Consider the following 14,908-nt stretch of genomic DNA (forward strand, 5'->3'; position numbering starts at 1 on the left):
CCTTTGGAGGCCACCCGAGTCGACCGTGCCCCAGCGCTGTTGTGGTGTCACTGATCGCGCCTCCGGTGTCGGGCGGCAGGCCGGTCCGTGTTGAGCGAGGCCGCTGGCCGATACACCGTGAACACTACTCGCCTTACGGATGGCCATGGGTGACGTCATACCCTCGTGTGACGTCATAATTTGAGGTTTTCTGGGGTGTTGAAGAGGTGTGATGCTCTCGGAAAATCCGGACTGCGGTGCCTTACGAGGCGATAACGTGCCAGGGAGGGGAGGAATGGAAGAAATGTGCGGTTTCACTCCTGAATGCATGCCGCGGTGCTGTGTGGTTACCGTGACGTCCGTAGGCGCTGAGGTGTTTGCATGCTTCCTAATTCCAAGGGGGTAATGAGCCTAACGTTTGTCGCTGGTTCCAGTTCCGTTCCCACGCCTGGTCCGTTTATTTTGGTGCATGCATTGAGCGACTCGACTTCCTTTCTTGGAGAGGCTCATCGGTCAAAGCGGGTCCTTCAAGGCTGGCACTGGCCACTGATATATCTCGGCAGAGCGTGAACTCTGTAATTTTGAGTTCTCAGTTTTCAGAACTCGTCGAGGCTGATTTCTCGACATGACTCGTATAACTTCAAATGAAATTAGCTGTCCACCGCGCCTCTTGGCTTTGTAGGACTATGGGTGGAATGGAAACTTTTCTACCAAAACCACGCACAATATGGTAGGTGACTTCTCGGCCGGCCGTTGGTCCATCGGCCGTCAGCAATTCAAAAGTCAACAATAACAAAAGAAAAAAAAACAACACCCCATTGATGACCGAATGTGTTTTTTTTTTCTGAAAAAGCATCAGAGGACTTTGTTTTGTGTCATCCAGTATATCAGCGAATGGAGAAGTTGTGGAACATTTTACGCCGCACTGAATAGATATGTGTTAGCTGTGACTGGTGTGCATAATTGAACTAATATGCTGCTTGGACAAACTATTGCATTTTTGGGCCTAACTCTCGAATAGCTCGGTGCTGTGCAAGGATGACTGAAGTTCGTTTTTTGTGTATTTTGGTCTGCTTGCCTAATTGATATTTCTAATTGCGGGATAAAAAGGAAGCTGATCTGACTTAAAGCTCTCTTCTAAATCCCTTCTGACTGGATGGTCTCTGTATCATATGCTCACAGCATTCATTTTTGAATAGGTCGCAGCGCACTTGCGACCCCATGCACTAACAATAGTCCTTTTCCCAAGTCATGCATGCCTCATGTGACTCATTACGAATGGCCTTGGCAATGGTCAATCTTTCCACGCGTGCGTGTTAATGTCCGTTCATTGTTGTTGGCGACAGCCGACATGATATGGTCAGTGGTCATCACATTGCGTTGGTTTGTCGGATTGGTGATTTGGACACTCAACTCGACGCGTCTCCATGCTCTAGCGCACCTGAGTTTTCTCTTTATTCCGCCATTTTCCATGTCATGTGCTAGGCTTACTCAGTTTCATATAGTTGCGGATATTTCTCACTCCATTCATCAGTCATTGTTACGCTATCTTGTCAGAACTGTCAATTCCAGTAAGTGGATTTATTGCACGTCCAATGCTTATCTGACAGGTTTTCTTAGCGTATTAGCGTACCTTATGCTAAGCATTAGACAACACGACATCACAAATATGTGCAATTGAATATAATACAAATAAATACCCAAAGGTAGGATGTGGTGCTACTCACTTAACATACACAACTCTGCATTGCATTGGAGGAGGCAACTCCGTGTAAATCCTAGTCTACCCATCTCGAAAGCGGTGAAAACCATGGTCGCGTCGTCCCTCGCTGTGAAGCTCCGCAGGTCGGCTCATGGCGCCAGTGGCGTGCCACCTTCAGCCTGCATATTTTTAGCGGAGATTTGCATGCTGCAGGCTAAAGCCAGCCGCCTCCAAGTGCTGTGCAGTAATCTGATATCCTGTTTTCGTTGCCATGTTAAGACAGCTCGTTATGGGGATCTCTCGACTCGGACGGAAGGGTGCGACCAGGCCCAGACGGCAAATTATGGGGTCGCTGTCAATGTGGGTCATGTGGAACGCCATTTAGCACTGCTTGGCGACAGAGGGACTATACCATTCTACATGTATACAGCCGTTTTGATCGCAATGCCGTTGAATGGCACACTAAATAAGTAACTGCTGAAACCCTAGCCCATCAAAGACTTGGTACGCAACCGAGGGACACTTGGGTTGATGCGTGGGGATTAAAACGATCGCGGACCAAAGATCGCGGGATGCCCCAATGATTCACAGCATTCAAGGCGCTGTCGCTTTTGCAGCCATGGACACAACAAAACCATTTTGATATCGATGTCTGCATTGTGCAGTAAGCCACAAGAAAAAAAAAACGTCAGGTGCTATCAAAGTCATGCATGCGTGGTAAGATAGCTCTGTTGGCATGCACTCTCGCCGGCTCTACATGATGCTATGACCTCATGGTGGCATGATGGCTACGCCTTCTGACACATTGTCTTAGCAATAGAGCCTGTTATGAACATGTGCTGGCTACCCTCCAGCCAAGGCCCGGGATGAGGGAAATATTATCGTCGAGTCCTCAGGGACAACAACCTTCCAACGTGAGTGTGTCAGCGTTTCACCCAGGGAGTTCAGCGCGGCGTTCAAACACAGTTCAGACGCTAGAACCGCCTGAGCCATAAGACATCTCACTCTAACGAAAGGTCTGGGCTGGAGCCGTTCAAAAGGCAGATTAGAATTGGACGCTTCTAAGCAGATGAGTCGCACAGACGCTGACATCTCATTCATGAATTGAAGTGGCGCAAGAGTGAGTTTTGCTGTACTTGCAAGTTTCTGGAGTGTCGAACACTATAAGTGTTTTTTAAGGTACGAAATTTTTGGCAGCAAAAATTTAAATTATGTCCAACAGACGTCGCACTTTGTGTTAGAGACAGGATAGGAACCACTTTCGTTTCACTTTTTTGGTGTTCGCCGAGGCCGCCATTGCTACAGCGGATGTCGAAATGAAGCGAAGCAATGGAACAAACTGAGTTAGTAAACTAAAATGATTGCATGCTCCCAAGCAGTGTTCGCCACGGGCCCCAAAATCCCCAGCCCAGCCCGGCCCGGGCCCATGGGTTCAGAGCCCGGCCCAGCCCGTAGCCCGCTCTTGGCAAATATTCCAAGCCCAGCCCGGCCCGGCCCGTCAAAAATAGCAATCTAGTTATTGTCTTAGTCTATTGCTATAATAAGCATGATTGATTACACTATTTTGAGAACAATTCAAATTGCATGAATATTAACATGGCAATCATGACCCCCTTCTTTTCAATGAATATAATCATTTCAAGCACCTATGGCACAAATTTTAACAGTAACAGCAAGCACCTCAGTCAATTAGGTCATGATTACACACCTATAAAAAGTTTACATGATTATATTAACTACATTCTATGAGTAAAGTTAGATGAATCTGTCTGGGATTGACCTTGCTGTTAAATTCACTCCATAGATGCTGCAATATCAAAAGCCTGAGAAAGCATACAAAATAGGTGACACTAACTTTAGCACTGTCTTCCAAAAAAAGAGAAAATCCATCCATTTATCAGCAAAACTGATTTAATCTATTTTCAATTCATGCCCACGTGTCAACCGAATCTCTGTGGACAACTATCTGCTACTTTCCTTGCTATTTTATGTTAGGCTCTTTTCAAGATATGGATATCGCTAGCAGCGTAAGCAGAAAACATGGTAAGCTTGAAATGTCATTGGGTACTTTTGCGACTTATACGCATCATCACCATCAATCGAAAATGAGCGAACACTTCTTGATTGACGCAGCTGCGGCAGGTAGCGATTCTGACCAACTGTATAATAAAACATATATGATCAAGTTTTTGTTTTGTTTTTCGTTCGAGTTTTCAGACTTCGTGATTTAGATTTTATTTTTTATTTGTTTAATTTTGTTTTTCACCTTGATACTTACTTAAAAAACGTATTTATTTGATATACTGTTGTGTATACTACCTAGATGCCGCCACATAAACATAGCGCCGCCGCCATGATTGCAAATTTTGTTGAGAAGGGGCTGGTTTGTTGTGATTTATTTTGACAAATTTATGGACATTTAAAGAAGCTTTCATCGCGAAATACTCTGTAGAGTTCCTCGTTACTTACAGTGTGTTTTGTGAGTATCCTTTTAAGGTTCTGTTCGTTAAAAAGCCGTCGGTGAAGGAAAAAAAACTGTGTTGGAATTGTCTCACTATCGCCATATATAAGTGTTAAACTTAATGTAGCCCTGTAGCTCATCATTGTTGAGTGGCTTCTTAGTTTTTTGAGTTGTAGTGCTAAGTAAGTTATTCTGATGACTACATTTTAACTTTTATTAACTAACTAATGATGCTAGAGATTCTCTGATCTTTTTGGTTGCGGAATTTTTATGAAAACCCTCCTATGTGTGACATGATGTGATATTGGATAATTCTCAAGATTCCCAAAATTCAATATCAAGTAGGTTTTCTTTCACATTGCTTAAATTTGGTTTAGTTTTTGTATTTTCCCAGTGGGTTTTGTTTGCATCAGTGATTCAGTTTCCAAATTTTCTTAAATTGACATCAGTCGCAAAACCCATAGTGCACAAAGCTCTTGGCCCGGCCCGTCCATAGCCCGTTAACTAATGATATTTGGGGGCCCGGCCCAGCCCGTAGCCCAGCCCGGCCCATGGCCCGTTGGGCTGGCCCGGCCCGTGGCGAACACTGCTCCCAAGGCATCTGTATTTCTGTATAGCGTCAGCGTCAGCCTAGCTGATGCTGAGGACGAACAGATCATTGGATCATTCCATGGCTCTAAAGACGATTTGCCTCCATTCAAACCGCCAATTTTACGTTTCCCTTGAAGCTGCCTCATTGCAACCATTCGGTAGGGCTTGTCGTGGGCGAGTTTGAGACCGTTTTCACCGTTTTCTAGTCATTTGAAGTTTATATAGACTGGCTGGTCTAGCCCTCGCATGTGTAGGGGGGGTCGGATGGACCCCCCATGGTTTTTCGCGAATAACTCGCGTAAAAAGCGGCCGATCGCGACGAAACTTTCAGTACCCTCACATTGATCAATTTTACACCTATCCTGAAAATTTCATGACCCTGACCCAAATGACCTTTGACCTGTGACCTCTTTTCCGAGACCATGTTTGGCCGGAATCGCGATTCTGCGTATGTCGGCTCGCATTAGCCGCGCGTTTGCAAGCTTTTCGTGGTTTCAAACGTTCAAACATGTGATTTGATGTTGCTTCCATGCATTAGGGTGGGTGTCAAGGTCACCTGAAGGTCAGGTCAGGTCATTGACCTTTGGTGACCTCGGGTGACCTCGGTTCACTTTTTCGAGCTGTACATGTTTCTAGGCTAGTTTTTGGAGCTGAATTCGAATTTAGCAACCATTTGAACATTTACGAAGTAGTTTTGGTGCCTTCGTAACATGTTACGAAGCTGTCAGAGGCGGTTGACACGTACTACGAATACCCGTCACGATGCCTACTGGTTGACCTGACCTGACCTGACCCGACCTGGTCTAAATGCTTAAAGACATCATCTGTGATCAAAACTAACACGAAATTCGTGATCAGCACCCCGAAAAACCCCTTAGCAGCCACACTTTACGACTTTCTAACAGGTCCCGATTTTCCCGACTTTGGGTCATTGACCTGACCTGGAAGGTCACCCAATGACCTAGGACCTTAAAATTGGGTATCATCGGCTTCCTCTCGTCACGGGCAACACGCTCGTTTTTTCCGCGAAGCTCTAGCTCGATCAGGGGCCAAACGGCAAGGGGGGGGGGGGTCCAAACGACCCCCCCCCTACACATTAGAAGCTGGCAAACGCCGCACACATGCGAGGGCTAGAGCCGACTCGGCTGCAGATGTTCAACATCTTGCCTCTCACGATCGCGCCAGGCTATCATCCTAACTGTTCTGTACTCGAGACAACTTGTCTTAATTCAGCAACCATTTATAATTTGAGCGTGTTTTCCGGCATGCAGATGATGTTCACAGCGCCACGGAGAATAGCCGACGTTCATTCCACGGACGGCTGTGGGTCGATGATGGCCGCGGCAATTCGTTTGCGGCTCTGACCTCGGTCGTGTTGCTGGCTGACCCGGTCGAGCAGTCGACTGACCCACGCTCATGACTACCCGATAAAACGAAATAATGTAATAGGAATTACGTGCTCCGCCTGAGGGCCCTGGACGCGCCAGAGCGAATGTACGGTTATACGCCGGTGATCTATCGCCTACGGCGGCAGCGTGCGCGCCGAGCTAGTCATGGGGTGGGCGCGGACCGGTCAATTCTGCCTAGCGGTCCCCTCACAACTCAGGGGAGGGTTGTCCGCTGGACAGCCAGGAGAGGGGCGACCTCGGGGTGACCGGCGGCCCGGCTGTGCTGTGCGTTAGATGGGAGGGAGTGGCTGGGCAGTACTGCGCGTCAGGATGTGGAGCCAAACGGAGAGGGGCGCTGGTCCAGTGGCGATGGTTCAACGTGTCGTGCTGCCGGTGCTTGGTATGAGTGCCTATGAGCTCCAATGCACTGTGTAGAAATATTTGTAGCATTCCTTTCCAAAAATGTTTGGACTTTCCAACAGATTACGTGACAAGATAGAAAAGCAGGTGGATGATAGTGCAAAACAATTATTTATTTTTCATATCCTATTGTGAAGCACCGAGCTTGTCAGGTGGCTAAGAGTGATTGTCCGTTGTCAACTCAAAGTATCGTTTCCACTCGTAAACAATGATTTCTAAGTAATCTAGTGTGATAATGCAATAATATATCATTGGATGAACCAAGGACACTACTCGTAAATCAGTGATGTTGACGATTCACTCCATGAATTATCATCGAACGTATGTATATCTTTCACTTTGAAGAATTTCTTATCAAAAGCATTTTGGGATAAGCTGATATTTTCTCGTCCTGCATCTATGCAAGATTGATGAGGAGCGCACAAGTATGGCTTTGTCGAAATCCACATTTCATGAAGATACAATTCGGTGCGTGTCTGGCCTAATAGGACAGTGAAAATAATACAATAGCGTTGGCACAGGACAGCTGTCTATCCTGAAAGCGACGTGGTTATTACTGTAATGGGATGCATATTTAGGCCAGTTTTCCTCAATGCTGAACGCACGCAACCGAGTAGGGCGGAACTACCTATACCCAAAAATTACCGCACGATGAGATTCGTGGCCATATTGTCCTTCAAACTAAGTCGATCAGCTCTGTATAGGAGTATCTTAAATAGCATACATCTGCGCGTTGAACTGGATATCTATGGCTGGTCCACTATCAGTAGCACGGAAAAACCTCAACTACGTCAATCAATACATCCTAGAGCAAACATCTGGTGGGCTATTGTTCTTGCATACCTGGAAGCGGCAGTGCTGTGGCTGCTTGGTTGTGCACGGATGGTTTCTACCCGAACTTTCCTTTGCTTTCGTTTTTCCGTGCAGCTTCGGTCGGATCTCCGCATCATAGGCTCACCATTCGCCCACTATAATTCCTTGCGACTGTTTCGTAGGAGCGAAACAACTAACGTGGTATTAAAGCGATACGATCGCAGCGAAAACAATAGGGATGCACTGCAAAAAGCGCCTGGCAAGGGCATTGGGTATGTCTTCAGGCAAGCTGAATTTACTTCACTGTGGCACCACCCGGAAACGAAACTAGGAAAATCGGTAACTGAGTTCCCAACTGCTTACCTACTGATCATATACTGGTGATGCTGATCGACATGTTGGTACTCTCATCCATCTAGTCCTCCTTTGAACCTGTACTGACGTTAAAACTTAAAATGCAACTGCTTGCAAAGGATCCTGTTTCTAGAACCTTCTTGTTAATATGGCACGCACTCCTGACATGTTGCATACTGCATATATACCCCGACTGATGATGACCTGACCTCTGACCTTTGACCTATGGCCCCTATGTGACGGCTGTGCTGTTGTGCGTTTCAGCATGAATGCGGCCCGTCGGTGAGGTGTCGAGCAGCAGCGGCGTCAGCGGCGGCGCCGTCAGGATGTCGTACGAGACCGATGGCTCCTCCGAGGGGTCGCCGCGCTCTCATCCGAGTCCCCCGGACGGCGGCGTCGGCTCGCCCACCCAGTCGGAAGCGTCGCCGGGGCCCTGCACCTCCTCACACCCCAAGTAAGTCGCAGGGGTGAACGCACGGACAGCTGACAGCATTAGCTGGAATTGCAGGATATCAGAACGGATATGATCATTTTTATTTTTCGATATTTTTGGACGAAGATAATCAATCATCGGCAAAAGTGAAGACGTCGAACGGCAAAGGGCCTGAACGGCTTCATCACGCTAAATCAATCGCATTTCGGGCTTCAACTGACTATCATGCGACGTGGCCGAGCTCGTTCTTCGCCGCACTTCACTCTGAATCACCAAACATTCCTTCTCCATCGCCGTCTCGGGCCGGTGGACGACTTTCCATCCTCTCGGTCCCCGACTGACCCCTATCTGTCACCGCGACGGAAGGCGACTTGTCCTCTTGCCACCCCACTACGTATCTGTATATTATATATACGTATCTGTATACGTATATTTAACACCCAACACTAGGTAACCCACTCACACCCAAGCACGCTGGCCTAGCTGCTGTCGCTCGGGCCCGGGCGCCTTGACCCGGTTCGTTTGTTGCTCGGAGGGTTGCTGGCGGGGCTAGCGTCGTCTGGCCTCAGGCAGGGCTGGGAAAAATGCTGAATCTGCTACATACCAGATAATACGAGAAACTCTTTATTAGCTACATTGCCACAAATGTTCCTCACATCATTTCTGCTAGAAAATGATTTTACAAGTAATCAAAATTCTGGACAGAGCTTTCCACTTTCATTTTCTATCTATTCTCAAATTGAGCTTTAAATGTTTTTATTTAGTTGGTTGCACAAACAAAAACAGATACAGTGTCTTGCTTATGCCCCCTGTTAATGTTCTTTTTCTTATTTTTTACTCTTTGTAGGTACTCACTACTCAGGTTTAGAAAAAGCATGCAAATATCAAAATAAGGTGCTGTAGGGCTTTCTCAGGGCAAGTTCCAGCACCACCTGAGAGCACCAGAGAGCTCCAGTGATCCCTATAATTTTCCTATCAGCATTCCAGCAGCTTCAGGATTCAGATGGTATCAGCCTACTCAGGCAGAAAGTATTTGAAAGAAATCAGATTGATTTGGCTGCTCAGTCTGGTCAACAATTTACAATCATTGTGTGCATGCCGAACCTGCTGTACAAAAGATGCCAGTTGCCACCAATCAAGGTCTAGAGTTAATACAATAATTGAACATGTAAAGAAGTAAATAAAAAATTCTTTTCTGGGCGTTACTTGATCAATATTTAAATCAGATCTCACCTTCTGCGCAAATTCGATCATAGGTATCTCCCTATATCTTCACACATCTTGCTTTGCGTGCTGGGCGGCTACCTTGCTCTTTAACTGTGTACGGCACGCCGCTTTAGGGACAGTTGTCATTGCAACACTTGAAATTAGGCCTGGAATATCCCACTTTCCTAAAATAGAGGCAAAATAAAAGCTAAAATAGCTGAAATAATTCAAAAACACCCAGAAACACTCATCAAACTCAACTGAACTACCCCACGCGAAACGACAACTAGAATTGTCTCTAATGCGCCAGAAACAATGCATCAACAAAATACACAAACAGCAATGACGTAATATGCATATTTTTGACAAAATTTCTTAATGAAACTTACAAAAAATGTTTATTAGTCCTTTCAAACTCTAAATGGTTCAAATTAGTATGATTTTAACAATAAAATACATTGAAAACTGAATAATATTGTGTATGACGTCATCAAAAAGGATTAAAGACGTTGCAGGGCACTGTATCATAAAAGATGGCTTTTTAGAGATGCCATGGGCAGAATGAGTTGATTCTTTTCGTATTTTTATTAATCATTGAACAATGCCCCTTTAAAAACAATTAGTTTTGTTTCGTAAATATGTAATTTGAATATTTCACAAATAATGAAACTCCTTTTTGCAATATTCATAAAAAAGATAGCGCATAAAAAGGCGTAGCAGATACCTTTTGTTACACGACTCAGAGTATGAAGAATTAGTGATGCTACAATGGAAACTGCTACAAAGAGCCGCCAGATTCGTCATAAAATGGAGCACAAAGCTGACGTTTTGAACTTGTGTTAGTCTTACAGAGATGTTTTGTTCTTATTCGCCGACGAGATCACTGGCTGGTGGTACCTCTATTTTAAAAATGTGCGAATTTTGATGTTTTTATTGTATTTTTCTTTATGATGTACGGAAGAGAGAAATGTTGATTTTGCTACAATTGATGGAACAATAAAGCGATATCTGCTACCTACTGGGGTATGAAAGTATGAGAGATTTCCCAGCCCTGGCCTCAGGTATTGGTTAGGTTAGCATTGTCAATTTTATGTTCTTCTTCGGAGAGGCGCTTTAATTTAAGCGATGCTTTTGCGCCGATCCCTTATTTGCTCTGTACATTTATTTGATCCTTGTTTACTAAAATACACTGGAATGGAATCTGTGACCCCGACGGTGGGTGACGTACCACCACACCCCGACTGAGCCCACTATCCGTCACCCGGACTGTGGGCTATACATGTCCTTCTGCACCCCGGCTGACCCCACAATCCGTCACCCGGACGGTGTTGTCGCAGCGTGGTGACGACGGCACCATCAGAGCAGCCGTCACGCTCAATGTCCTCTCGATGGGCCGTGTTACGGGCCGTCACGTGTCGGCGGGGCCCGTCACTCGGCTGGCGTCCCATCCCCGCGTCACACGCTGCGTCACATCCCACGTCACACACTGCGCGTCACACGGGAGTCGCGCATTTGCGGTATGCAGTGCCTCTGTATATGTCGGGTACTGCGGAGAAGCTGACCGGGTTAATGACGTCAACAAATAGCTGTCGTCGCTGCTCCAGTTTATTGATACTGATTGCAAGCAGTGACTCGGTGAAGAAACGTTACTGACACTGTCATGTGTCAATCTCTGGGAACAGTGGCAGGTGTCAGCTGACAGCGCCAGATGATGGAGAGCTATCATACGCGGCAGTGGTCACAGCGCGTTAACGGAATTTTGTTCCATTTACGGTCGTCTTAGTGCGCGCTTATATTTCGACTTTCAGTTTCACTGATTACGCATCGTAGCAAGACGTTATTTTTATGAAAAATCTTCTCTTATCAAACCATTAGCATATAATTACGGAGCGAGCGAAGCGAGCGTAGTCTTTCCTTAGATTAACGGAAATTTCTGAGTATGAGCGGCCGGCCGGCTGGCCGGCCGGCCGTGCGGACGCTTTTGCGAGGCTTATATCTCAGCAACCACTTGACCGATTTACATGCGGTAAATTTTGTAGGGTAGCTTCATTCCTTCTACCAAGTATTGGACTATTCCCGATGCATGTGGGTGACCCCTTATGCACGTGCCACGTGCAAAACGAAGAGGTGTCAGTTTTGTAATTGTTGCAATATCTCGGTAACTACTTGGCCGATTGCGCTGAAAGTTGGCATGTAGGTACGCACCCACTAGGCACTGCATATCCATGTGCCAGAGTTGGGGTGCTGCTGCACGTGCGCACGTGCAGGGGTCGTTTCCAGATCTCGAGAACGGCTCGACCGATTGCGCTCAAATTTGGTACACAATTAGGGACCGGTTAGTAGGGTGCCGTGCACAAGTCAGTTGGGACCCATTTTGCACGTGCGCACGTGCAGGGTGCCGCTTCCAGATCTCGAGAACGGCTGGGCCGATTGTGCCCAAATTTGGCACATCGCTCGAGACCGGTTAGTAGGGTGCCGTGCACAAGTCAGTTGGAGGTCCCCCTCGCAATTTCGCACGTGCAAGGCCCACCCTCTCGCTCGCTCCGTTAGTCGCCCCAAAAGGCGTTATACTGGTTGGAATACTCGCATGCAACTATGACACTGATGTTAGCATTACGTAGTAAGCTCGGGGGATCCCAAAGTAGGGGAAAGGTATGGCTCATACATGCACGGCTGGAATGTTATGGTGTGTAGCTACACCGCGGGGGGTGGACCGTTGATCCATGTACGAACTCGTGTTTGTGTTGTAGTGAATGGGTACAGCTAATGTTGTTGGGTACGGGCATGACCAGAGGCGGTCTAAGGCGGCGAAAACCGATCGCTAACCTTTTAGCGAGCACCAGTGCATTTCGAACACACTGTTCAGTGCGGCTTTGGCTTTCAACGGCGTTCCATTTTCCTTATTCGCTTTCCATGTCATCGCTTTTCCGAAACACTTATAGCCGGTTCATTGCAAACCAAGAGAGTCATCATAGACGCATTACCAATATATCTGGTGATCGACGGGTGCTATATGCTCTATAATGCATATGACAATAGAAGATGTTATATGCTATCTATATAGTATGAACTGTTTAAATGTCGGCCTGAATTTCCCAGCAACATGTGATATTTCGTTCAGTGCACTTAACCTCCAGCATAATTTAGACGGTCGCTATGTAGTTTTAGATCGTATACGATCGAGCACCATGACACGGATGCCCTATCACGGGAAATAGCGTGCCGCTCCCCGAAATAGCGGCGATGTTATACTTGTTCGAATTATACGTACATGAACTCCATTACCACTCCTTTTTGTTGGGTGGGATTTCTTCAATGGCCCAATAATAAAAAGTGAAAACATGGTCAGCATTGACCAGTGTTCGGTCTTCCCACACTTGCAATTCCGTTGATTGTTTGCAAATTGCACGGCTGGACGCGGCTGGTCGTCAGTCCGGTGCGGTGCAGCTCAGTGCCTGCCGGAACTCCTTCGGTCGTCGTCCTATGGCCGCTGATGAATTCCATGAAGCCCTCAGAGGCGCCGGGTCGGTCGTCTCTCTGATGACCGACTGGGGGTCCGCGCCGACTGCCACCGACGCCCTTCCGCCGCGGCGCCGTCCCAGGAACGGGCAGGTGACGGGGCGCGCTCTGAAGCCGCCCCAGATTGGCTCGGACGCCGCCGCCCGCGCAGACCGCGGTCCAGTGCCCAAAATGTGCCACAAACACCGCAGAGACACCCACGGACGGTGCGCCGCGGCTAATTTGGTGGATCGGTGCGTTTCATTTGCCGTCTCTGAGCGCTCGGCGGCTGCAACACTCTCCCTCTCAGCTACACCCTCTCTTCCTGCCGCCCCCGCGTTCCGTTTCTCAGCCACAGTTCTTGATTGCGCGCTGATTCTGGAATCATGAATAGCTCATCTCGACCCCAACGCGGCCAAACTCCCGGCAATCTGCTAATGACGCACCGAGAAGGCTATCTTCATGACCCCGACTCACACCGGGGTGGGTTCGGAGGACGGGAGAGACCTCTGTCCGGTACCGAGGGGGCCTGGAGCTCGTCTTACAGGCTTGTCACGCCGCTGGATGGGAGCACGTTTAGGCTGAGACCATCGGCGGAAGCCTGCACTTGCGTCTGGTCCATGGATCCCCCGGGGCCACGGTTGTCCTAGCAACAGGACAGTAATGGCCGTGACAACGTGACCTGACCCGGGACAGGTGGCACACGGGTGCGCGGCAGCCGACCTCTACCAGAACCGGTGGATCCGGGCCGCGGGGAACAATAGTTCGTTCGTGCACTGTTATTTAGTGTCGTAAATGTCAGTGCGTAGCAATAAATGATATTACTTTTACTGCGGTCATGCTACTTGAATGGCTATTTTATAGACCGGCTCTTGGCTTATTAGCAATTTAAATTATTCTCATAAAATGATATCTGCTGCCTCATCGTATCAATATATTGTACAGCGAACGATATCCCACATAGCCTGGAAAGAGCTGATGCATCTCACGCGCTTGGACATGACGCTTTTTGGTAAGTGCGCCTCGCTATTGATTTTTCTCGGAGGCGTTTCCGTTCTCGGTTGTCAATCAGTCATTGCTGCCAGCGAGCTCGACGATGTGTCGTTATATGTGAACTTCTCCGGCCAGGCGTCGGCTAAATCGGGGCCCACGTGCCTTGCCGGCCTGGTCGCATCAGGCACGGCAGACTGACTCCTGTATCAGAGGTGCAGCTGCGCGGATACCCTCAGAGACTGCTGCACTTTGAAGGTCATGCAAAAATGAGAGAAACACTGAGATGAGATAATTCACTTTATCTCGATGTCCCTTTGAATTCACCTGTAGGGTCGTGGCGAGTGATGGAATTAGAGCAGTCAGTCAGATTATACACTTGTTTGCTGATACACCATGCACCTTACAACGCCGGTGCAAATGGAAATGAAGCCTAAGCTTTCCTTTCATAATTTGCTTTCTTCCTTGTTCCTTTACTGCTAGCGTGCATGGGCAACGAGCATCCTTGCATGATATGGTTCACCGAATCCTTGCTTGTACCTACGTGGTCCTCTTTTACGGCACTTGCTTTCGTGGTAGTATAACCTCATTTGAGCCAAATTTGAGCCAAACAGACGGAAAATTATCGCGAGGCACGCAAATGGAGCACTTCGCAGTGTTTTCATGATGCATGAACGGACGCACCCCTGCGCAAGGAATGGTGAAGTGTGCGATCGATCTGTCAAACAATAGCCCGTTACTTCCTGTTCGTGATGCAGGGGGACTCTATCGACAATATGCCGAATATTCCCGGTGTCAACCGTCAACTTTTGACAAATGGCTGGTCGACCATGCCTAGAGGCGCATATGGTCTAAGACTGGAAATGCACTCGACACTCGGCGTATGCCTCCGCTGCGTCCTGCCCGGACCGGTACTGAGTCGCACCCCGGTGGTGACACTGGTGGGGTGGGGGTGGGGGGGGGGCGTATTCATTATGGCTGAACCTGCCGCTCCTATCGCCACCATCAAGGTCGCTGAATTTATCGCAGGTGGACGGTAAAATTCTCCATAATCCTGTGCTAGTTCGTGGTAA

The 14,908-nt window shown here is 47.7% G+C and overlaps 1 protein-coding gene across 5 annotated transcripts in view; it reads left to right on the forward strand.

The window, feature by feature from the left end:
• LOC122382980 overlaps positions 1-14,908 on the forward strand; it is a 95,058-nt gene that overhangs the window by 15,385 nt on the left and 64,765 nt on the right. For all 5 annotated transcript variants that reach the window (XM_043368989.1, XM_043368987.1, XM_043368986.1 and 2 more), the window contains exon 2: positions 7,973-8,162. In XM_043368989.1, the coding sequence (XP_043224924.1) occupies positions 7,978-8,162 (185 nt within the window). In that variant the 5' untranslated portion in view covers positions 7,973-7,977. The remainder of the gene's footprint in view (positions 1-7,972; positions 8,163-14,908) is intronic.

Source organism: Amphibalanus amphitrite, unplaced genomic scaffold, assembly GCF_019059575.1.
Source record: "Amphibalanus amphitrite isolate SeventyFive unplaced genomic scaffold, NRLGWU_Aamphi_draft 000152F_arrow, whole genome shotgun sequence".
NCBI lineage: Eukaryota > Metazoa > Arthropoda > Thecostraca > Balanomorpha > Balanidae > Amphibalanus > Amphibalanus amphitrite.